The sequence below is a fragment of the Salmo salar genome, chromosome 13 (genome assembly GCF_965601325.2).
Source record: "Salmo salar chromosome 13, fSalSal1, whole genome shotgun sequence".
In the NCBI taxonomy this organism is placed as follows: domain Eukaryota; kingdom Metazoa; phylum Chordata; class Actinopteri; order Salmoniformes; family Salmonidae; genus Salmo; species Salmo salar.
In genome coordinates, this window is record NC_138303.1 from 114787766 (window position 1) to 114814471 (window position 26706).

General features: G+C 44.7%; 1 protein-coding gene across 1 annotated transcript in view; it reads right to left on the reverse strand.

The window, feature by feature from the left end:
• Positions 1–678: 678 nt before the first annotated feature.
• cntfr (ciliary neurotrophic factor receptor) overlaps positions 679–26706 on the reverse strand; it is a 461919-nt gene continuing 435891 nt past the window's right edge. Inside the window, exons 7-9 of the mRNA XM_045692705.2 lie at positions 20126–20315; positions 8749–8881; positions 679–5363 (exon numbers count right to left, since the gene is read on the reverse strand). Of these exons, the coding sequence (XP_045548661.2) occupies position 5363; positions 8749–8881; positions 20126–20315 (324 nt within the window). The 3' untranslated portion in view covers positions 679–5362. The remainder of the gene's footprint in view (positions 5364–8748; positions 8882–20125; positions 20316–26706) is intronic.

The following is a 26706-nucleotide window of genomic DNA, read 5'->3' on the forward strand; positions in this document are numbered from 1 at the left end:
CTGGAGAGATGGAGAGAGTAATGAACCTGGAGAGATGGAGAGAGTAATGAACCTGGAGAGATGGAGAGAGTAATGAACCTGGAGAGATGGAGAGAGTAATGAACCTGGAGAGATGGAGAGAGTAATGAACCTGGAGAGATGGAGAGAGTAATGAACCTGGAGAGATGGAGAGAGTAATGAACCTGGAGAGAGTAATGAACCTGGAGAGAGTAATGAGAGATGGAGAGAGTAATGAACCTGGAGAGAGTAATGAACCTGGAGAGACGGGACAATCTAACGTAATAAACACAGACTGCACTGTTACAAGTGCTCCGTCTTTTGTATGATACACAGACAAAGACATATTCGGAGACAGTTACACAGTGAAATTCAGCTCCCAACAGCACCTGGAGCGGCTTCTTCCCTCTGTCTGACTGAAAATACAGAGGGAGAATTTTGACATTAGCTCAAACAGCTGTTAACGAAATCTCCTTTTGGAAAAGGAACTTCAGCTCCATTCCTTTACACAAGGTCTCCCATCGGCATCTGGAGGGGCCTCCTTTCTCTGCCTGTCTAATCATAGAGCGGGATAGCTTTTGTAATGAACAAACATCACTGTTATGGCCATATGCTGACATGTTGCACAGTATGGGAATGTGTTATGCAGTTACGATCAGAAATAAATGACAGAGATGCTACTCATTGTGAAATGGTCACATTTAATGAACAACCTCTCATTGTATATATATCTATAAAAAGAACCCAGGTACAGGTTACAAGAATCTAAAGCTAGTACATACATTATTAAATAATAAATGTTTTTTTCATTTTAAAGATACATATCATAGTTTTTACAAAATATGATCATGGAGAATTAAGCCATTCTGAATGTCTGAAAGAAAATAAAAAAATACTTGGGGCTCTATTCTATATACAGCCTGATTTGACATTTAAAGGCAATGTTCCCACTTTAGCAGAGACTGCATTAATATATGTCGGCTCAATTGGAAATTACCTTTAAATTTCTATCGCAAAATCTATAATGCTTCAGCTTTAGAATAGAGCCCCAAAATACTATAAACACATACAGAACCAGTCAAAGGTTTCGACATTCAAGGTTTTTTCTTTATGTTTACTATTTTCTAGATTGTAGAATAATAGTGAAGACATCAAAACTATGAAATAACACATATGGAATCATGTAGTTAAAAAGTAAGTGTTAAACAAATCAAAATATATTTTATATTTGAGATTATTCAAAGTAGCCACCTGGAATGTATTTTAAGTAACAGGTGTGCCTTGTTAAAAGTTAATTTGTGGAATTTCTTTCCTTCTTAATGTGTTTGAGCCAATCAGTTGTGCTGTGACAAGGTAGGGGTGGTGTACAGAAGATAGCCCTGTTTGGTAAAAGACCAAGTCCATATTATGGCAAGAACAGCTCAAATAAGCAAAGAGAAACGACAGTCCATCATTACTTTAAGAAATTAAGGTTAGTGAATGCGGAACATTTCAAGAACTTTGAAAAGTTTCTTCAAGTGCAGTCGCAAAAACAATCAAGCGCTATGATGAAACTGGTTCTCATGAGGACCGCCACAGGAAAGGAAGACCCAGAGTTACCTATGCTGCAGATAATAGGCTCATTACAGTTACCAGACTCAGAAATTGCAGCCCAAAAAAATGCTTCACAGAGTTCAAGTAACAGACACATCTCAGCATCTCACTGTTCAGAGGAGACTGCTTGAATCAGGTCTTCAGGGTCAAATTGCTGCAAAGAAACCACTACTAAAGGACACCAATAAGAAGAAGAGAATTGATTGAGCCAAGAAACACGGGAAATGGACATTAGACCGGTAGAAATCTGTCCTTTGGTCTGATGAGTCCAAATTTGAGATTTTGGGTGAACGGATGATCTCTGCATGTGTGGTTACCACAGTGAAGCATGGAAGAGGAGGTGTGATGCTGTGGGGGTGCTTTGCTGGTGACACTGTCAGTGATTTATTTAGAATTCAAGGCACACTTAACCAGCATGTCTGTCACAGCATTCTGCAGCAATACGCCATCCCATCTGGTTTGCGCTTACTGGGACTAAAAAAAATTGTTTCGACAGGACAATGACCCAACACACCTCCTGGCTGTGTAAGGGCTATTTGACCAAGAAGGAGAGTGATGGAGTGCTGCATCAGATGACATGGCCTCCACAATCACCCAATTCCAACCCAATTGAGATGGTTTGGGATGAGTTGGACCGCAGAGTGAAGGAAAAGCAGCCAACAAGTGCTAAGCATATGTGGGAACTACTTCAAGACAGTTGGAAAATCATTCCAGGTGAAGCTGGTTGAGAGAATGCCAAGAGTGTGCAAAGCTGTCATCAAGGCAAAGAGTGGCTATTTTGAAGAATTTACGTGAAGTATCTCAAATCTAAAATACAGTGGCTTTGGAAAGTATTCAGACCGCTTTAATATTTCCACATTTTGTTACGTTAGAGTCTTATTCTATAATGTATGTTTTTTTTAATCCTCACACACATTACCCCATTATGGCAAAGCAAAAACAGGTTTTAACATTAAGAAATGCTTTCTAATTTCTAAAAAAATAATAATGAAATATTACATTTATATAAGAATTCAGACCCTTTACTCAGTACTTTGTTGAAACACATTTGGCAGTGATTAGAACCTTGAGTCTTCTTGGGTATGACACTATAAGCTTGGCACACCTGTATTTGGGGAGTTTCTCCCATTCTTCTCTGCAGATCCTCTCAAGCTCTGTCAGGTTGGATGGGGAGCATCGCTGCAAAGCTATTTTCAGGTCTCTCCAGAGATATTCAATCGGGTTCAAGTCCGGGCTCTGGCTGGGCCACTCAAGGACATTCAGAGACTTGTCCTAAAGCCACTCCTGCGTTGTCTTGGCTGTGTGCTTAGGGTCGTTGCCCTGTTGGAAGGTGAACCTTCGCCCCAGTCGTAGGTCCTGAGAGATCTGGAGCAGGTTTTCATCAAGGATCTCTGTACTTTGCTCCGTTCAGCTTTGCCTCAAATCCTGACTAGTCTCCCAGTCCCTGCCGCTGAAAAACATCCCCACAGCATGATGCTGCCACCACCATGCTTCACTGTAGGGATGGTGCCAGGTTTCCTCCAGACGTGACGCTTTGCATTCAGGCCAAAGAGATCAATATTGGTTTCATCAGGCCAGAGAATCTTGTTTCTCATGGTCTGAGAGTCCTTTAGGTGCCTTTTGGCAAACTCCAACCAGGCTGTCATGTGCCTTTTACTGAGGAGTGGCTTCTGTCTGGCCAATCTACCATAAAGGCCTGATTGGTGGTTCTGCAGAGATGGTTGTCCTTCTGGAAGGTTGTCCCATCCCCACAGAGGAACTCTGTCAGAGTGACCATCAGGTTCTTGGTCACCTCCCTGACCAATGCCCTTCTCCCCGATTGCTGTTTGGCCAGGCGGCCAGCTCTAGGAAGAGTCTTGGTGGTTCCAAACTTCTTCCATTAAACACTGATGGAGGCCACTGTGTTCTTGGGGACCTTCAATGCTGCATAAATGTTTTGGTACCCTTCCCCAGATCTGTGCCTTGACACAATGCTGTCTCGGAGCTCTACGGACAATTCCTTCAACCTCATGGCTTGGTTTTTGCTCTGACATGCACTGTCAACTGTAGGACCTTATATAGACAGGTGTGTACCTTTCCAAATCATGTCCAATTAATTCAATTTAGTACAAGTGGACTCCAATCAAGTTGTAGAAACATCTCAAGGATGATCAATGGAAACAGGATGCACCTGAGCTCAATTTCAAATCTCATAGCAAAGGGTCTGAATACTTATGTAAATGTAATTATTATGTTTTTTATATTTAATAAATGTGCAAACATTTCTAAAAACTTGTTTTTGCTTTTTATTTATTGGGTATTGTTTGTAGATTGCTGAGGATTTTTATTTATTTCATTCATTTTAGAAAATAGCTGTAACGCAACAAAATGTGGAAAAATTATGGGGTCTGAATTCTTTCCGTAGGCACTGTATATTTAGATTTGTTTAACACTTTTTTGGTTACTACATGATTCCATATGTGTTATTTTATAGTTCTGATGTCTTCACTATTATTCTACAATGTAGAAAACAGTGAAAATAAAGAAAAACCCTTGAATGAGTAGGTGTCCAAACTTTGGACTGGTGTTATATGACAGAGCACAACAATAATAATTGTGATATTAAATGGGTATTTCATGTCAAAGGTAACCTCATGTGTTTTACACAGAGCGTTATTCCTCTGGAGGACTGACGGCCTAATGTATGGAGCCTTGTGTGAGAGCTCTGAGGTCCCAAAATATGGATCTCTACTGTATTTCCTCAATAGAAAAAACCCCAATCCATAGTGTTTTTACAGCTAAACTCTCTTGGTGATTGCTGAGTGCAAAACAAACCATTAACAGGTAAAGAAGGCTTATTCAGGATTTTCTCCAAACTGTTAGTTAGTTCTCTGTTTTGTTGTGAAAATTTCTTGTCGGTCGGTCAGATGCAGATTCCTGGAGTTACCAAATACTCCGGGTTCCATCCTTTCTACACAGGCACAGGCTTCAGGAAGCAAAGGATTGTGGGAAAACTTCTCCAAGACAAGTCTTTGGCATGACGAGTTAGCTGTATGTCAAAGAAAGGATCTTGGGATCTTTACAAGTGTCTCAAATATCACTGGATAACGAATACAATTGTTTACAAAATCAATTAAAACCAAAATAAAAGATGGAGAATGAAATCAGTCTGTTGTGCTGCCCAGCAGAAGTCTCATCAGTCGCAGATCCACAAAGCTGGAGACAGTCCTGTTTCTGTGTTGGAGTCCGTGGTAATCAATCAATCAATGAGATCTGTATCTGTGTAGCTCTGTAGCTTTGCTGTCTGTTAGTACCTGTTGTTGTTTCTCTTATTATTATTGTTGTTGTTGTTGTTGTTGTTGTTGTTGTTGTTTCTCTTATTGTTGTTGTTGTTGTTGTTGTTGTTTCTCTTATTATTGTTGTTGTTGTTGTTGTTTCTCTTATTGTTGTTGTTGTTGTTGTTGTTGTTGTTGTTTCTCTTATTGTTGTTGTTGTTGTTGTTGTTTCTCTTATTATTGTTGTTGTTGTTGTTGTTTCTCTTATTGTTGTTGTTGTTGTTGTTGTTGTTGTTGTTTCTCTTATTGTTGTTGTTGTTGCTGCTGTTGTTGTTGTTGTTGTTGGAGTAGATGTTGTTTTTTTTTTTTTGTATCTTTTTAACTTTGACTTCATAATCTCTCTTTATTTTCTACTTAACGTTGTGTGAAACTTGAATTAAATGATCAATGTAGGATGTCCATTAACATGTGCAGAGAAATAGAATACTCCTTAATTTCTTCCACAGGAATTAATCACATCTGAGAAAGAGAGAGAAAGAGAGAGAGAGAAAGAGAGAGATGGAGAGAGAGAGCGACAGAGAGACCGAGAGACAGAGAGAGAGAGAGAGAGAGATGGAGAGAGAGAGAGCGACAGAGAGAGAGAGAGACAGAGAGAGAGAGAGACAGAGAGAGAGAGAGACAGAGAGAGAGACAGAGAGAGATGGAGAGACAGAGAGCAGAGAAAGAGAGAGATGGAGAGAGAGAGCGACAGAGAGAGAGAGAGACGGAGAGAGAGAGCGACAGAGAGAGAGAGAGACAGAGAGAGAGAGAGACAGAGAGAGAGAGAGACAGAGAGAGAGAGAGACAGAGAGAGAGAGAGACAGAGAGAGACAGAGAGAGAGAGAGACAGAGAGAGAGAGAGACAGAGAGAGAGAGAGACAGAGAGAGAGATGGAGAGAGAGAGAGCGACAGAGAGAGAGAGAGACAGAGAGAGAGAGAGAGAGAGAGAGACAGAGAGAGAGAGAGAGAGAGAGAGAGAGAGAGAGAGAGAGAGCGAGAGAGAGAGAGAGACAGAGAGAGAGAGAGACAGAGAGAGAGAGAGAGAGAGAGAACAAACAGAGTTAGAAACTGAGGAACAGCATACACAACAAAATCATTTCAGCGTCTCTTGAAAAAAAGTTTGGATTCAAACTAACAGTGGTGTTTCAGGTCAGAATCGACCTCAGACATCAGTAATCTACCTGTAAGCACCAGATAGGTCAGAATCGACCTTAGACATCAGTAATCTACCTGTATGCACCAGATATACAATCACATATTGCATCTGTTCCTGTTTTAAAATGGGTGACTCATCAAGAACTGCTTCATAATAATGAGGAAGGACTGCTGATATAAACAACGTATGTACTGAATGTGTATAAAGACTATTGTTATCAACTACTGGTGTGACTGTGTATAAAGACTGACAAAGTTTGTCACATCCGGCCTATTTGGCTGCATGGATAAAGTCAGGGACAGGATGTCTGCACTGGCAGACAGAGGCCCTACTCTCTCCTCTATACTCCTCATCTCTCCTCTTTACCCTCTCCTCTCTCCTCTATACTCCTCCTCTCTCCTTTTTACCCTCTCCTCTCTCCTCTCTACTCTCTCCTCTATACTCCACATCTCTCCTCTTTACTATCTCCTCTCTCCTCTATACTCCTCATCTCTCCTCTCTACTATCTCCTCTCTCCTCTCTACTATCTCCTCTCTCCTCTCTCCTCTCTACTATCTCCTCTCTACTATCTCCTCTCTCCTCTATACTCCTCATCTCTCCCCTTTACCCTCTCCTCTCTCCTGTCTCCTCTCTACTATCTCCTCTCTCCTCTTTACTCGCTCCCCTCTACTATCTCCTCTCTCCTATCTCCTCTCTCCTATCTCCTCTCTCCTCTCTCTTCTCTACTATCTCCTCTCTCCTCTCTACTATCTCCTCTCTCCTCTCTCCTCTCTACTCCTCATCTCTCCTCTTTACCCTCTCCTATCTCCTCTCTCCTCTCTACTATCTCCTCTCTACTATCTCCTCTCTACTATCTCCTCTCTCCTCTCTCCTCTTTACCCTCTCCTCTCTCCTCTCTACTATCTCCTCTCTCCTCTCTACTATCTCCTCTCTCCTCTCTCCTCTTTACCCTCTCTCCTCTCCTCTCTACTATCTCCTCTCTCCTCTCTACTATCTCCTCTCTCCTCTCTACTATCTCCCCTCTCCTCTCTACTATCTCCCCTCTCCTCTCTACCATCTCCTCTCTCCTCTCTACTATCTCCTCTCTCCTCTCTACTCTCTCCTCTATACTCCTCATCTCTCCTCTTTACTCTCTCCTCTCTCCTCTCTACTATCTCCTCTCTCCTCTCTACTATCTCCTCTCTCCTCTCTACTATCTCCCCTCTCCTCTCTACTATCTCCCCTCTCCTCTCTACTATCTCCTCTCTCCTCTCTACTATCTCCTCTCTCCTCTCTACTCTCTACTATCTCCTCTCTCCTCTCTACTATCTCCTCTCTACTATCTCCTCTCTCCTCTCTACTATCTCCTCTCTACTATCTCCTCTCTACTATCTCCTCTCTACTATCTCCTCTCTCCTCTCTCCTCTTTACCCTCTCCTCTCTCCTCTCTACTATCTCCTCTCTCCTCTCTACTATCTCCTCTCTCCTCTCTACTATCTCCTCTCTCCTCTCTCCTCTTTACCCTCTCTCCTCTCCTCTCTACTATCTCCTCTCTCCTCTCTACTATCTCCTCTCTCCTCTCTACTATCTCCCCTCTCCTCTCTACTATCTCCTCTCTCCTCTCTACTATCTCCTCTCTCCTCTCTACTCTCTCCTCTATACTCCTCATCTCTCCTCTTTACTCTCTCCTCTCTCCTCTCTACTATCTCCTCTCTCCTCTCTACTATCTCTTCTCTCCTCTCTACTCTCTAATCTCTACTATCTCCTCTCTCCTCTCTACTATCTCCTCTCTACTATCTCCTCTCTCCTCTCTCCTGTCTCCTCTCTACTATCTACTCTCTACTATCTCCTCTCTCCTCTCTCCTCTCTACTATCTCCTCTCTTCTCTCTACTATCTCCTCTCCCTCTCTCCTCCTCTTACTATCTCCTCTCTCCTAGCTCCTCTCCTCTTTCCTCTCTCCCCTATCCTCTCTACTATCTCCTCTCTCCTCTCTCCTCTCTCCTCTCTCCTATCTCCTATCTCCTATCTCCTCTCTCCTCTCTCCTCTCTACTATCTCCTCTCTACGATCTCCTCTCTCCTCTCTACTATCTCCTATCTCCTCTCTCCTATCTCCTCTCTCCTCTCTACTATCTCCTCTCTACTATCTCCTCTCCCCTCTCTCCTATCTCCTCTCTACTATCTCCTCTCCCCTCTCTCCTATCTCCTCTCTCCTCTCTACTATCTCCTCTCCCCTCTCTCCTATCTCCTCTCTCCTCTCTACTATCTCCTCTCTCCTCTCTACTATCTCCTCTCCCCTCTCTCCTATCTCCTCTCCCCTCTCTCCTATCTCCTCTCTCCTCTCTACTATCTCCTCTCCCCTCTCTCCTATCTCCTCTCTCCTCTCTACTATCTCCTCTCTCCTCTCTACTATCTCCTCTCCCCTCTCTCCTATCTCCTCTCCCCTCTCTCCTATCTCCTCTCTCCTCTCTACTATCTCCTCTCCCCTCTCTCCTATCTCCTCTCTCCTCTATACTATCTCCTCTCCTGTTGCTATTGCTCCTCTCTCTCTTCTCTAATCTTTCCGCTCTCTACTCTCTACTCTCTTCTCCTCTTCCTCCTGTTCTGTTTGGTTCACAGTAATCTCGTAACACGCATGATAAGTGTTTTGGTTTCACCACACGAGGGCCAGCGTTAGAGCCCCTGGCAGCAGGCAGCAGTGTAATGTATATTAGTTAGGATGTATACTCACCAGATTAGAGCCCCTAGCAGCAGATAGCAGGAGTACCAGAGGAGGGGTGAGAGGAGGGTTGAGGAAGCACCATCCACTGGGACGCCCGCCCTGTGGGGCTCTGCTGAGGGAGGGGCTGGGGAAGGGGTGGTGTCTGGAACACAGCCAATAAGACACAGCAAGTTACAGACACAACCAATAAAAAGAGCAGAGATCACACAGGTCCAATCAGAGGACGGCAGAAGGCTGCCAGTACATGTCAGAACACGTGTTAGTGTTGAAGCAATGCGGTACAGTATTTACCATGTATGCAGTCCATCACGTTATTGTGTTATAGCCCCTACTCTAAGAGAACGCTGTCGGCTGTTCGAGAATCCTAACCCGTCTACATGTTGTTAGAAGTAGAGGGAAATGTTTACAGTAATATAACATCTCGGGACAGCATGTAGGCTTTGTGGTGCTCATATGAATTCCCTTTCTTTTTTCCTGGCTGACTTCTCACTAGTCACAATACACCTGTCAATATGTTACTAGCAGGATGGATGAACATTCACTCATTCATATCTTCATAAACTGAGACTGAATGAATCGGGAACAATCAATAACACAGTTCCTCCAACAGGAAGTCAGTTTGTAGTGATGTCATATTCGTGCCAATAGAGGTACAGGAAAGGATATGGTCACGTGGTGATACTGTCCTGTTTTCATTATGACACACATTATCACACATTATCACACACATCAATACACACACTTATCACACATTATCACACACATTAATACACATTATCACACACATTATCACACATTATCACACACATTAATACACACATTAATACACATTATCACACACATTAATACACACATTAATACACATTATCACACACATCAATACACACATTAATACACACATTATCACACACATCAATACACACATTAATACACACATTATCACACACATGAATACACACATTATCACACACATTAATTCACACATTATCACACACATTATCACACACATTAATACACACATTATCACACATAATCACACATTATCACACACATCAATACACACATTATCACACACATTATCACACACATCAATACACACATCAATACACACATTATTACACATTATCACACACATTAACCTGTTGGGGCTAGGGGGCAGTATTAGCACAGCCGGATAAAAAAACGTACCCAATTTAATCTGGTTACTACTCCTGCCCAGTAACTAGAATATGCATATAATTAGTAGATTTGGATAGAAAACACTCTAAAGTTTCTAAAACTGTTTGAATGATGTCTGTGAGTATAACAGAACTCATATGGCAGTCAAAACCCTGAGACAAATCCTAACAGGAAATTGAAATCTGATTTGTGGAATCACTTTGAACACTTTGCCTATGAAACACACCGTGAGTTAGGATACATTGAGCACTTCCTAAGGCTTCCACTAGATGTCAACAGTCTTTACAAAGTGGTTTGAGTCTTCTCCGGTAAAAACTGACCGAACGAGAGGCCTGGAAAGTTGGTCATAGAGGGAGGGCCATTACTATTATGACGCGGGCGCTCGTGGGTACCCTTTCGTTCCGAAACGTTTAGTAAGACAATGCAATCGTCCGCCTTGAATATTATTGAAGCTCTGATTGAAAAAGGCCCTAAAGATTTATGTTATACAACGTTTGACATGTTTGAACGAACGTAAATATATATTTTTTGCACATTCGTGACGACAAGTCCCGCGCGCCTCGTACATTTTGAGTAGCCTTCGGAACGCGCTAACAAGAAGGAGCTATTGGGACATAAATTATTAACTTTTTTTAACAAAACTACATTTGTTGTGGACCTGGGATTTCTGGAAGTGCCTTTTGATGAAGATAATCAAAGGTAAGTGTCACGTCCTGGCCAGTATAAGGGTTAATTGTTATTGTAGTTTGGTCAGGACGTGGCAGAGGGTATTTGTTTTATGTGGTTCGGGGTGGTGTGTTAGTTAGGAGGGTGTTTGATTTATTATTTCCGGGTTTTGAGTTATGGTCTATGTTTATGTATTTCTATGTGTAGTCTAGTGAGTGTGTTTCTATGTTGAGTTAATTGGGGTGGACTTCCAATTGAAGGCAGCTGTTTGGTGTTGCCTTTGATTGGAAGTCCTATATTTAGTTGGGTGTGTTTGTCTTGTATTTGTGGGAGATTGTTTTTGCATTGCGTGTTTTTTGTGAGCAAAACTGTCATTATTGTTTTCTTGTTTTTTTCTCGTGTTCAACGTTCGTTAATAAATTAAGAAAATGAACGCCAACTCTGCTGCATATTGGTCCACCTTTTCGGACGACGATTTCGCTATATCGTCCTCCGACGAAGAAAGCCGTGACAGTAAGGGAATATTTCAAATAGTATATTTGATTTTAGATGGTTCCAAGATGGCGCTAACCTGTATCGCCTAGCCTATTTTTCTGAGCATAGCACCTCGTTTATTGCAAAGTGTGATTTCCCAGTAAAGTTATTTTTAAATCTATAATTCTTTGAATGACAATATTACATTTTAACAATGTTTTCGAATAGTAATTTTGTAAATTGTAGCTCTGATTCACCGGAAGCATTTGAGGGAAAATATTTTCTGAACGTCACGCCCCGATGTAAAAAGCTGTTTCTATATATAAATATGAACTTTATCGAACAAAAAATGCATGTATTGTGTAACATGATGTCCTAGGAGTGTCATCTGATGAAGATTGTCAAAGGTTAGTGCTGCATTTAGCTGTGTTTTGGGTATTTGTGATGCATGCTAGTTGCTTTGAAAATGTCGGTGTGATTTTTTTTGGCAGGGTACTCTCCTAACATAATCTAATGTTTTGCTTTTGCTGTAAAGCCTTTTTGAAATCGGACAACGTGGTTCGATTCAGGAGAGGTGTATCTATAAAATGGTGGAAAATAGTCATATGTTTGAGAAATTGAAGTTATAGTATTTATGAGGTATTTGTATTTCGCGCGACGCGATTCCACTGGCTGTTGACTAGGGTGGGACGCAAACGTCCCAGGTTCCCAGACAGGTTAACCTCTCTCTAAAGGCTTCACTTATTCAACAGTTTTACTTGAACCCTAAATGATTCTCCAGTAGATTACCAAGAAAAGCTCATCCATTGTTCAAAAATTGCCTTTTTGCCTTTGTGGAGATTGCCCTGTCTCATTTTAAGCTGCTGCTACTCTCTGTTTATTATCTATGCATAGTCATTTCACCTCTACCTACATGTACATATTACCTCAATTACATCGACTAACCGATGCCCCCGCACATTGTCTCTGTACCGGTACCCCCTGTATATAGCCTCCACATTGACTCTGTACCGGTACCCCCTGTATATAGCCTCCACATTGACTCTGTACCGGTACCCCCTGTATATAGCCTCCACATTGACTCTGTACCGGCACCCCCTGTATATAGCCTCCACATTGACTCTGTACCGGCACCCCCTGTATATAGCCTCCACATTGACTCTGTACCGGTACCCCCTGTATATAGCCTCCACATTGACTCTGTACCGGTACCCCCTGTATATAGCCTCCACATTGACTCTGTACCGGTACCCCCTGTATATAGCCTCCACATTGACTCTGTACCGGTACCCCCTGTATATAGCCTCCACATTGACTCTGTACTGGTACCCCCTGTATATAGCCTCCACATTGACTCTGTACCGGTAACCCCTGTATATAGCCTCCACATTGACTCTGTACCGGTACCCCCTGTATATAGTCTCCACATTGACTCTGTACCGGTACCCCCACATTGACTCTGTACCGGTACCCCCTGTATATAGCCTCCACATTGACTCTGTACCGGTACCCCCTGTATATAGCCTCCACATTGACTCTGTACCGGTACCCCCTGTATATAGCCTCCACATTGACTCTGTACCGGTACCCCCTGTATATAGCCTCCACATTGACTCTGTACCGGTACCCCCCTGTATATAGCCTCCACATTGACTCTGTACCGGTACCCCCTGTATATAGCCTCCACATTGACTCTGTACCGGTACCCCCTGTATATAGCCTCCACATTGACTCTGTACCGGTACCCCCTGTATATAGCCTCCACATTGACTCTGTACCGGTACCCCCTGTATATAGCCTCCACATTGACTCTGTACCGGTACCCCCTGTATATAGCCTCCACATTGACTCTGTACCGGTACCCCCTGTATATAGCCTCCACATTGACTCTGTACCGGTACCCCCTGTATATAGCCTCCACATTGACTCTGTACCGTAATACCCTGTATATAGCCTCCACATTGACTCTGTACCGTAATACCCTGTATATAGCCTCCACATTGACTCTGTACCGTAATACCCTGTATATAGCCTCCACATTGACTCTGTACCGTAATACCCTGTATATAGCCTCCACATTGACTCTGTACCGGTACCCCTGTATATAGCCTCCACATTGACTCTGTACCGGTACCCCCTGTATATAGCCTCCACATTGACTCTGTACTGGTACCCCCTGTATATAGCCTCCACATTGACTCTGTACTGGTACCCCCTGTATATAGCCTCCACATTGACTCTGTACCGGTACCCCCTGTATATAGCCTCCACATTGACTCTGTACCGTAATACCCTGTATATAGCCACCACATTGACTCTGTACCGTAACACCCTGTATAGAGCCTCCACATTGACTCTGTACCGTAATACCCTGTATATAGCCTCCACATTGACTCTGTACCGGTACCCCCTGTATATAGCCTCCACATTGACTCTGTACCGGTACCCCCTGTATATAGCCTCCACATTGACTCTGTACCGGTACCCCCTGTATATAGCCTCCACATTGACTCTGTACCGGTACCCCCTGTATATAGCCTCCACATTGACTCTGTACCGGTACCCCCTGTATATAGCCTCCACATTGACTCTGTACCGGTACCCCCTGTATATAGCCTCCACATTGACTCTGTACCGGTACCCCCTGTATATAGCCTCCACATTGACTCTGTACCGGTACCCCCTGTATATAGCCTCCACATTGACTCTGTACCGGTACCCCCTGTATATAGCCTCCACATTGACTCTGTACCGGTACCCCCTGTATATAGCCTCCACATTGACTCTGTACCGGTACCCCCTGTATATAGCCTCCACATTGACTCTGTACCGGTACCCCCTGTATATAGCCTCCACATTGACTCTGTACCGGTACCCCCTGTATATAGCCTCCACATTGACTCTGTACCGGTACCCCCTGTATATAGCCTCCACATTGACTCTGTACCGGTACCCCCTGTATATAGCCTCCACATTGACTCTGTACCGGTACCCCCTGTATATAGCCTCCACATTGACTCTGTACCGGTACCCCCTGTATATAGCCTCCACATTGACTCTGTACCGGTACCCCTGTATATAGCCTCCACATTGACTCTGTACCGGTACCCCCTGTATATAGCCTCCACATTGACTCTGTACCGGTACCCCCTGTATATAGCCTCCACATTGACTCTGTACCGGTACCCCCTGTATATAGCCTCCACATTGACTCTGTACCGGTAATACCCTGTATATAGCCTCCACATTGACTCTGTACCGTAATACCCTGTATATAGCCTCCACATTGACTCTGTACCGTAATACCCTGTATATAGCCTCCACATTGACTCTGTACCGTAATACCCTGTATATAGCCTCCACATTGACTCTGTACCGGTACCCCCTGTATATAGCCTCCACATTGACTCTGTACCGGTACCCCCTGTATATAGCCTCCACATTGACTCTGTACCGGTACCCCCTGTATATAGCCTCCACATTGACTCTGTACCGGTACCCCCTGTATATAGCCTCCACATTGACTCTGTACCGGTACCCCCTGTATATAGCCTCCACATTGACTCTGTACCGTAATACCCTGTATATAGCCTCCACATTGACTCTGTACCGTAACACCCTGTATAGAGCCTCCACATTGACTCTGTACCGTAACACCCTGTATAGAGCCTCCACATTGACTCTGTACCGTAATACCTGTATATAGCCTCCACATTGACTCTGTACCGGTACCCCCTGTATATAGCCTCCACATTGACTCTGTACCGGTACCCCCTGTATATAGCCTCCACATTGACTCTGTACCGGTACCCCCTGTATATAGCCTCCACATTGACTCTGTACCGGTACCCCCTGTATATAGCCTCCACATTGACTCTGTACCGGTACCCCCTGTATATAGCCTCCACATTGACTCTGTACCGGTACCCCCTGTATATAGCCCCCCACATTGACTCTGTACCGGTACCCCCTGTATATAGCCCCCACATTGACTCTGTACCGGTACCCCCTGTATATAGCCCCCACATTGACTCTGTACCGGTACCCCCTGTATATAGCCTCCACATTGACTCTGTACCGGTACCCCCTGTATATAGCCTCCACATTGACTCTGTACCGGTACCCCCTGTATATAGCCTCCACATTGACTCTGTATCGGTACCCCCTGTATATAGCCTCCACATTGACTCTGTACCGGTACCCCCTGTATATAGCCTCCACATTGACTCTGTACCGGTACCCGCTGTATATAGCCTCCACATTGACTCTGTACCGGTACCCCCTGTATATAGCCTCCACATTGACTCTGTACCGGTACCCCCTGTATATAGCCTCCACATTGACTCTGTACCGGTACCCCCTGTATATAGCCTCCACATTGACTCTGTACCGGTACCCCCTGTATATAGCCTCCACATTGACTCTGTACCGGTACCCCCTGTATATAGCCTCCACATTGAGTCTGTACCGGTACCCCCGTATATAGCCTCCACATTGACTCTGTACCGGTACCCCCTGTATATAGCCTCCACATTGACTCTGTACCGGTACCCCCTGTATATAGCCTCCACATTGACTCTGTACCGTAATACCCTGTATATAGCCTCCACATTGACTCTGTACCGTAATACCCTGTATATAGCCTCCACATTGACTCTGTACCGTAATACCCTGTATATAGCCTCCACATTGACTCTGTACCGTAATACCCTGTATATAGCCTCCACATTGTCTCTGTACCGGTACCCCCTGTATATAGTCTCCACATTAACTCTGTACCGGTACCCCCTGTATATAGCCTCCACATTGACTCTGTACCGGTACCCCCTGTATATAGCCTCCACATTGTCTCTGTACCAGTACCCCCTGTATATAGCCTCCACATTGACTCTGTACCGTAATACCCTGTATATAGCCTCCACATTGACTCTGTACCGTAATACCCTGTATATAGCCTCCACATTGACTCTGTACCGTAATACCCTGTATATAGCCTCCACATTGACTCTGTACCGTAATACCCTGTATATAGCCTCACTATTGTTATTTTACTGCTGCTCTTTAATTATTTTTTATTTGTCTATTTTCTTCTTTTTTATTACATTTTTTTACTTCAGTTTATTTTAGTAAATACTTTCTTAAAACGTAACTTATTGTCTTAAAACTGCATTGTTGGTTAAGGGTTTGTAAGTAAGCCTGTCACATTCGGCGCATGTGACAAATACAATTGGATTCGATTTTTGGAAAATACCAGAATTCATGGAAAGATGTTTAAAAGGGATATTTTGATGAAGTTCCTTGAGGGCCGTCTTGGTGTCTACTTGAGGGGGAAGGTGCTGTCTTTTGATTGGTTGGTTGGTTGGTTGTTTATCAGGTAGGCATCAGTGGAGCCAGTTGAGAGCCTAAAGTCACTCAGAGTCCAAATCAGAGTCCACTCACACGCGCACAGCTGTGAAAAAGCCGCAACAGTGCCTCTTCCCAATCAGTAAGATGAAAATATTTGGCGTGGGCCCTCAAATCATCAAAAAGTTCTACAGCTGCACCATTGAGAGCATTTTGACTGGCTGAATCATTGCTTGGTATGGCCGCCCCGCCAGGGGGCGACAGCCCAGTACATCACTGGGCCGAGCTCCCTGACATCCAGGACCTCTATATCAGGCAGTGTGAAAGGAAGAACTGGAAAATCGTTAAAGTCTCCAGCCACCCAAGCCATGGACTGTTCTCTCTGCTTCTGCATCAATGTGACCCCAATAAACTCCTGAACAGCTTCTATCCCCAAGCCATAAGAGACTGCTAAATAGCTAACAGAACGGCTACAGGACTATCTTCTATCCCCAAGCTACACTGAGATACAGCCAGCTACACTGAGATGCAACAAGCTACACTGAGATGCAGCAAGCTACACTGAGATGCAGCCACCTACACTGAGATGCAGCCAGCTACACTGAGATGCAGCCAGCTACACTGAGATGCAGCCAGCTACACTGAGATAGAGCCAGCTACACTGAGATGCAGCCAGCTACACAGAGTTGCAGCCAGCTACACTGAGATACAGCCAGCTACACTGAGGCGCAGCCAGCTACACTGAGATGCAGCCAGTTACATTGAGATGCAACCAGCTACACTGAGATGCAACCAGCTACACTGAGATGCAGCCAGTTACATTGAGATACAGCCAGCTACACTGAGATGCAACCAGCTACACTGAGATACAGCCAGCTACACTGAGACACAGCCAGCTACACTGAGATGCAGCCAGCTACACTGAGATGCAGCCAGCTACACTGAGACGCAGCCAGCTACACTGAGACGCAGCCAGCTACACTGAGACGCAGCCAGCTACACTGAGATGCAGCCAGCTACACTGAGATACTTGAACAACTTCATCTGCACATCTATCACTCCAGTGTTAATTTGCTAAATTGTAATTACTTCCCTACTATTGGCCTATTTATTGCCTTTCCTCCTTACTCCATTTGCACACATTGTACATTGATTTTTCTATTGTGTTATTGACTGTACGTTTGTTTATCCCATGTGGAACTCTGTGTTGTTGTTTTTGTCGCAGTTGTAAATGAGAACTTGGTGAGAAAGGTGAAATGAGAAAGGTAAAATAAACAAATAAACAAATAAAATAATCTCAAATATAAAATATATTTTGATTTGTTTAACACTTTTTTGGTTACTACAACATTCCATGTGTTCTTTCATAGTTTTGATGTCTTCACTATTATTCTACAAATGTAGGAAATAGTAAAAATAAAGAAAAACCCTTGAATGAGTTGGTGTGTCCAAACTTTTGACTGGTGTTATATATGTGAACAGTGTGTGTGTTTGTGTGTGCTTGTACGTGTGTGTGTGTAAGGAAGTAGTTGCAGTACATCGGATGTCCAGCAGGGAGCAGTAGAGAACTGAGCTGGATCTCCATTCTTACAGTATATCAAAATCCCATTAGAATCAACCCAGTAGCCCCCATTTTTTTCAATTTTCGCCTAAACGACATACCCAAATCTAACTGCCTGTAGCTCAGGCCCTGAAGCAAGGATATGCATATTCTTGGTACTATTTGAAAGGAAACACTTTGAAGTTTGTGGAAATGCAAATTGAATGTAGGAGAATATAACAAAATAGATCTGGTAGAAGAAAATACAAAGAAAAAACCAACCAGTGTTTTCTTATCGCCATCTTCGAAATGGAAGAGAAAGGTCACTGTTATAGCCATCACTCTGGTTGTAATTCCGATAGTGTCCACAAGATGGCAGCAGTGTATGTGCAACATTTCAGATGGATGACTTGGAGTATGACTGATCCTCAAGACTTTTAGTGTGAAGTCACCAAGGTACATTTGGGCAAATCGTGAAAAAGACAGCCGCATTCATATTCCATTTTTCTGCAAGAATACCGTCAAATCTGTATACTTGGACTTTGATTTAGCTTTTCCAGTATTAGTAGCCATATTATAAGTTCAACATTTGCAAAACAACCAGTTTTCATAACTTCATAACTCTGAATAGCCTTATCATTTTTGTCCAAAATGAAAAGCCATGCGGTCGTACAAGGCTAGTAACAACATTTCACGAGATATACATGGTTTCCGATACTCCCGTAAAGCCCAGCTCATTGGCTATCTAGCTAGCTTTGTTTGACCCGATTGGTGCTCATTTTACAAAGTTATAGTTGTGATGGCCGCCCGCGTCATCGGCGTGCCATGAAGGCGTCACTCTCTGACCAAATGTGATGTCCTATAGGATATACTACATCCCTAATGAAATAGTGGAATCTTTTTACCTTCTAGGATCTCTGAGGGATAGATACAAATGTGATTTGACTGGTTGAAACAACGCTGAGAGTTCGATTTTCACAGATTCCTTTCTTTGCAAATTGAACGTGTGGAAATACAAAATCGAACGTGCATGCTATATGTACCTTATTAGGATATGAAAAATGATTTTATCTAACAAAATGACACTTCATGTTATCTCTGGGACCCTTTGGATGATAAATCAGAGCAAGCTTTCAGAATGTAATTACACATTTCACCTTCAGAGGTGAATTTATGAAACCTATTGTGTTGGAAAAAGTTTTTTGTTGTTAGGAGCTCTCCTCAAACAATAGCATGGCATTTTTTTCGCAGAAATAGCTACTATAAATTGGTCAGTGCAGCTGATATAGACGACACTTTGGAATGGAGTCTGCACCTGTTTCTCTCCGTACCTGTTTCTCTCCGTACCTGTCTCTCTCTGCACCTGTTTCTCTCCGTACCTGTCTCTCTCTCCGCACCCGTCTCTCTCTGCACCTGTTTCTCTCTGCACCTGTTTCTCTCCATACCTGTCTCTCTCCGTACCTGTCTCTCTCCGTACCTGTCTCTCTCTGCACCTGTCTCTCTCTGCACCTGTTTCTCTCTGCACCTGTCTCTCTCCGTACCTGTCTCTCTCTCTCTGTACCTGTCTCTCTCTCCGTACCTGTCTCTCTCTGCACCTGTCTCTCTCTGCACCTGTCTCTCTCTTCACCTGTCTCTGTCTGCACCTGTCAAATGTACTGCACTTAGGGTTAGCGTTAGGGTAGAGGTAGGATTAGGGGTTAGGGGTTAGGGTAGAGGTAGGGTTAGGGGTCAGGGGTTAGGGTAGAGTTAGGGGTTAGGGTAGAGGTAGGGTAAAGGTAGGGTTAGGGGTTAGGGTAGAGGTAGGGTTAGGGGTCAGGGGTTAGGGGTCAGGGGTTAGGGTAGAGGTAGGATTAGGGGTCAGGGGTTAGGGTAGAGGTAGGGTTAGGGGTTAGGGGTTAGGGTAGAGGTAGGGTTAGGGGTTAGGGTAGAGGTAGGGTTAGGGGTTAGGGGTTAGGGTAGAGGTAGGGTTAGGGGTCAGGTGTTAGGGTAGAGGTAGGGTAGAGGTAGGGTTAGGGGTTAGGGGTTAGGTTAGGGGTAGGGTTATGGGTCAGGGGTTAGGGGTCAGGGGTTAGGGTAGAGGTAGGGTCAGGGGTTAGGGTAGAGGTAGGGTTAGGGGTCAGGGGATAGGGGTTAGGGTCAGGGGTTAGGGTAGAGGTAGGGTTAGGGTTAGCGTTGGGTAGGTACCGAGGAGGGGCTCCTGCTCAGTGGTGGAGGTGATCTGTTTGGGTTCATCCATCCAGGGTGTGGCGTGCACCGCGACGCTCCAGTCACTCCAGGTGCCGATCTCCATGTCCTTAGCCGCCACCTGGATGATGTACTCCTTCCCTGCGTACGCATCCGTTATGGTGTGGGCCGTACTGTCTGACAACTCCACCTGAAACACACCAATCAGAGAGGCAGGACATTTTCGAACCAATCAGATATCAGGAAGGGAAGAGGTAGAGACACAGGGAGGTGATAACTGCATAATGACCACTAACCACTGAAAAGTTCTCCATCTTTTATGTTTATGTTACTGAATACAGTGCGAGGATCAAAATGGAGACCCTTTATTTAAAAGCAACTAGCTAATCAGAGAGAATTGACAGTACCTCTTACTGTGTACTGGGGTGTCACTTCCTTTAGACAATCCAGTCAACACTGTCTGTGATAACCCTTTTTAAAAGCTCCTATAACACTGAGAGAAGGCTCCTATAACACTGAGAGAAAGCTCCTATTACACTGAGAGAAAGCTCCTATTACACTGAGAGAAAGCTCCTATTACACTGAGAGAAAGCTCCTATATCACTGAGAGAAAGCTCCTATAACACTGAGAGAAAGCTCCTATTACACTGAGAGAAAGCTCCTATTACACTGAGAGAAATCTCCTATTACACTGAGAGAAAGCTCCTATATCACTGAGAGAAAGCTCCTATTACACTGAGAGAAAGCTCCTATAACACTGAGAGAAAGCTCCTATTACACTGAGAGAAAGCTCCTATAACACTGAGAGAAGGCTCCTATAACACTGAGAGAAAGCTCCTATTACACTGAGAGAAAGCTCCTATTACACTGAGAGAAAGCTCCTATTACACTGAGAGAAAGCTCCTATTACACTGAGAGAAAGCTCCTATAACACTGAGAGAAAGCTCCTATTACACTGAGAGAAATCTCCTATTACACTGAGTAAAGCTCCTATTACACTGAGAGAAAGCTCCTATTACACTGAGAGAAATCTCCTATTACATTGAGAGAAAACTCCTATAACACTGAGAGAAATCTCCTATTACATTGAGAGAAAGCTCCTATAACACTGAAATAGTGCTTCAATTACATTGAGAGAAAGCTCCTATTATTTTGAGAAAGCTCCAGTTACTACTATAACACTGAGAGTACACTACTATAACACTGAGAGTACACTACTATTACACTGAGAGTACACTACTATTACACTGAGAGTACACTACTATTACACTGAGAGTACACTACTATAACACTGAGAGTACACTACTATAACACTGAGAGTACACTACTATAACACTGAGAGTACACTACTATAACACTGAGCGAAAGCTCCTATTACTTTGAGAAAGCTCCTACTGCACTGAGAAGAACAATGATTGAAACCCATTCCACCTGTCTGTGTTAGAAGACTGAGGTCTGAGGTCTGACACTCAGCCTGCAGTTTTCATACTCTTCTGAGAACAACACTTTTTTACATCCATGTGTCCTCTCAGAGATACCCCCCCAACACCCCCTCTGTGTCCTCTCAGAGATACCCCCCCAACACCCCCCCTGTCCTCTCAGAGATACCCCCCAACACCCCCTCTGTGTCCTCTCAGAGATACCCCCCTAACACCCCCCTGTCCTCTCAGCGATACCCCCCTAACACCCCCCTGTCCTCTCAGCGATACCCCTCAACACCCCCCTGTCCTCTCAGCGATACCCCCCCAACACCCCCTCTGTGTCCTCTCAGCGATACCCCCCAACACCCCCCTGTCCTCTCAGACATACCCCCCCAACACCCCCCCCGTGTCCTCTCAGAGATACCCCCCCAACACCCCCCTGTCCTCTCAGAGATACCCCCCCAACACCCCCCCGTGTCCTCTCAGAGATACCCCCCAACACCTCTGTGTCCTCTCAGCGATACCCCAAACACCCCCTGTGTGTCCTCTCAGAGATACCCCCAACACCCCTGTGTCCTCTCAGAGATACCCCCCCAACACCCCCCCCGTGTCCTCTCAGAGATACCCCCCCAACACCCCCCTGTCCTCTCAGAGATACCCCCCCAACACCCCCCCCGTGTCCTCTCAGAGATAACCCCCCAAAACCTCTGTGTCCTCTCAGCGATACCCCAAACACCCCCTGTGTCCTCTCAGAGATACCCCCCCAACACCCCCCCCGTGTCCTCTCAGAGATACCCCCCCAACACCCCCCTGTCCTCTCAGAGATACCCCCCCAACACCCCCCCCGTGTCCTCTCAGAGATAACACCCCCGTGTCCTCTCAGAGATACCCCCCCAACACCCCCTGTGTGTCCTCTCAGAGTTACCCCCCCAACACCCCCCTGTGGCTCTTTGGTGAATGGAGAATAACGATCAAATTCAGCTTTGTTTGGCTCCTACATTTACATTTTAATGGAACTGTCTTCTTCGTAATTGGTCATGAGTGTTGCTCACTTCCCTTGAGACTGGCAGTCTCAGAGCCAAAAAGAGAGATGACTTTCATTTCAATTCGACCATGCCAGCACCCCAAATGCCTTTACAGTATTGTACACTACTTCTAACCATAGGGCCGTTTCATAGCCACCATAACTATCACCCTATATTCTAACCATAGAGACAATACCATATATAACACCATATCGTTATAACCATAGAGACAATACTATGTATACCTTCATTATAAACATATATACAATACATAACATAACTCCATTACAACCAGAGACAATACTGTGTATAACTGCATTATAACCATAGAGACAATACCATATATATAATAAGTATATATAATAAGTATATGCATATTCTAGTTACTGGGTAGGATTAGTAACCAGATTAAATCGGGTACATTTTTTTTATCCAGACGTGCAAATGCTGCCCCCTAGACCCAACAGGTTAAGAACAGAAAAACAACTCAAGAAAGAGCCAGAGTGGAAAATGGCATACACAGCTCAAGTGCATGAAATGGTGGAGAGAAGAGCAGCAAAGAAACTCACCAAAGAGATGATCGCCAGCTGGAAAGGACCAGTATGGTATGTCAGCCACTTGGTGGCGCCAAACCCACACTCTGTCACAACACCTGTGCGACTGGTATGGAACAGCAGCCAGAAGTTTAAAGGGGTCAGCATGAATGACCTGCTGCTGAAAGGGCCTGATGTTCTCAATCCCATCCGAGCAGTACTACTCAGGTTCAGAAGAGGTGTCCATGCTGCTCTTGGCGACATCAGGAAGATGTACAACTCGGTGTGGTTAGAAAACCTGGAGATGCATCTCCACAGATTTCTCTGGAGAAACACTGAGGAGGAAGAGATTGAAGAGTATGCCATCACCAGAGTCAACATTGGCGATCGACCAGCATTGCACAACTGGCCATGAGAGAGACAGCAAAACTGCCCATGTTCGCTCACCTGGAGGAGGAACGTAGGATCCTTGAAGAGGATGCCTATGTCGATGACATCCTGACTTCCCATAATGACTTACAAAAGCTGGACAAGGACACCAAAGGAGTTGAAGAGATCCTGAGGACAGGCGGATTTTTCCTCAAACCCTGGGTCCGGTCAGGCCAAAGTGGGAGGCAGGAGATCGTACCAGGAGAACAAGGAGCGGTGTCAGGCACCGTACTTATTCTCCCAAACCAGATAAGGAAAGGAGACAATAAAGCCCTTGGAGTTGGATACCTTGTTGAAGAGGACAAACTGTACCTTATGACTTCAATCAATTTCTCAAAGAGGAAAAAGAAGATGAGAGTCGGACAAAATCTCCTTGAAGAAGAGGTGAGAGGGAAAACTCCAAACCCACTGACGAGAAGAGAACTGCTAAGCCAAGTAGCTAGCCTGTATGACCCAATAGGCCTCGTCACACCTGCCAAACAAAAGGGTGCCATTCTTGTCAGAAAGGCGTTTCAAGAAGCTGGAGGCAAAACTCTGACCCGAAACACGTGGGACAAACCTCTGTCTGAACAATTGAGAGAAGAAACCATCAAACTGTTTGAGGAGTACACACGTCTTAGCCAAATCACCTTCCACAGAAGCCTCACACCAGTCAACTGGCTTGGTAAACCTTGGGGAATAACATTCTCTGACGGAAGTGAGAAGAGCTATGGAGCTGTAGTGTACTTCAGATGGGAAACCGAGAAAGGCATCCAAGTCAGGTTGGTTGAGTCCAAAGCAAAACTCACACCTTTGGACCAAAAGGGGGAGGCAGTGAAAGCTGAAATCTGCGGTGCTGTCTGCGCAGCACGACTTCGAAAGTACATTGAAAAACACAGTCATATAGAAATTGAACGATGGCTCCATCTGCTGGACAGTCAAACTGTGGTGGGAGCTATCCAGAGAGACAGTTATGGGTATCAATCTTTCTTCGCGAACAGAGTCGGAGAGATCCAGAAATCCACATCCGTCGAAGACTGGTGGTGGATCCCGGGAGGCCTGAACAGTGCTGACATCATAACAAGAGGGGCAGCCCCGGAAGACCTCCAAGAAGATTCCATGTGGCAAAATGGACCAGCGTTCCTGCGGCAACCCATGGAAGAGTGGCCACAGAAGTCAGCCAAAGAAATTGCAGCTTATGCCAAGGAAGGCATAAACAAACTTCAAAGGAAATATTTCTCTGCAGCACTGACCAGAGCGCAGGCCAAGAGAAACAAGAATGATGTACTTCCTGAAGTGGGAGTTCAGAAGGAAAGTCAGAGTGATGCACAGCAAAGCAGGCAAAATAACCCAGATGAACCTAAGACTAAGATCCGAAGACCACCAGCTGGCTCTGCGGTAACAAAACTGATTGACATCAGGAAATTCAGCAGCCTGACCAGGCTGATCCGAGTCACTGCCTGGGTTTGGAGAGCTGCAACGAAATGGAAAGAAGTGTTGACCAGGAATTCAGCCTCAGATAAACCAAAGTGGGAGGAAATTCTTTCAACAAACTGGAAGTCCAGAGGCAAACAAGCTGTACTCACTGTTGGGGAGTGTGAAGATGCACTAAGAGACCTGTTCCTTGCAGCACAAGAAGGTATAACCTTTCAAGGCACCACTCTCAACAGACTCGCTGTTTACAGAGATGAAGAGACTGGGCTCTTGGTTTGTGGAGGGAGGTTCAAGATCTTTGATGAGGACGAGACTGCTGTACCAATTCTACCATATGAGGCATGGATATCCACTCTCCTAGCCCAAGAGGCCCATGATGCAAACCATGAAGAAATAGCAGGTACACTCCTCCGGATGAGGAAGAAGGCCTGGGTGATAAAAGGCCGGAAGCTGGCTAAAAAGAGAGTTGACAACTGTGTGGTGTGCAGAAAGGCTAGGGCCAGAAAGTGCCAACAGATCATGAGTGACCTTCCACCCGAGCGTATAACACCAGCCAGACCATTTGAGTACACAACAGTGGACTTATTTGGACCAAATGAAGTCAAGGACGAGGTGAGAAAGAAAGTCAAGCTCAAGGTGTGGGGAATTGTCTTCTGCTGTATGGCATCCAGAGCTATACACACAGATGTTGTCAGTGACCAGTCAACTGAAGGCTTCTTACTGGCCTACCAAAGATTCACGGCACTGAGAGGGCATCCAAAGAAACTGTGGTCAGATCCTGGAAAGAACTTTGTGGGTGCCAGACCTGCCCTCAAAGAGCTCTACCACTTCCTGGATCAACAAATTACATCTGAGCTTGAAAATGAAGCTTCAAAGCATGGAACAGAGTGGAGCTGGAAGATCCACCCAGCAGACTCCCTTCACAGGAATGGTGCTGCAGAAGCAGCTGTTCGCACTGTGAAGCGGGCCTTGCACAATATGAGAGGCGAAGGACTCTTCACATGGAGTGAGTTTCAAACATTTATGTTCATGGCTGCTAACCTTGCCAATGAAAGGCCCATAGATGCCAGGACTCAGAGTCGGGAGGACTGCATAGAATACATCAGCCCTAATTCTCTTCTTCTTGGAAGGACTGGACCTAGGGGAGACTTAGGAAGCTTTGAGTTTGAAGACTACTCCTACAAAAGGTTAAGAGTTATTCAAGCAGAAATTAACTGGTTCTGGAGGAAGTGGAGTCAGTTGACTGGACCTAACCTGTTTGTGAGGAGTAAGTGGCACACAAAGCAGCGAAACGTGGCCGTTGGAGACGTCGTCTGGCTTGCAGACCAGAACGCTTTGAGGAGTCAGTATAAGCTTGGTAGGGTCGTCAATGTCAACGCTGACAAGGAGGGCATTGTGAGAGATGCAAATATACGAACCTTCCCAAGTTATCCCATCTCAACTTTGAAGCATGTTTGTGGAGACAAAGCAAAGAAACGTTCAACCAAAATCCCTGCTACAATTCTTCACAGGGACGTCAGGCGTTTGGTTGTGTTATTACCTGTAGAAGAGCAGAAGTTGGAGCCGATGTGACCTCCTTGGGTTCAAGAACCAGGAGATCAAGTGGGAGGTGTTGCGTCAAAAGACAGGTATTCATATTCAAGGCGTTCAGATTTTCAACTGATTTCAAAGATAAAACACCAGCAGGGGGCGAAAGAGTGTATGCATTGTGGAACCCATCATTAGCTTGTGTTTCCCTGGGGAACATATATACTGGTGCA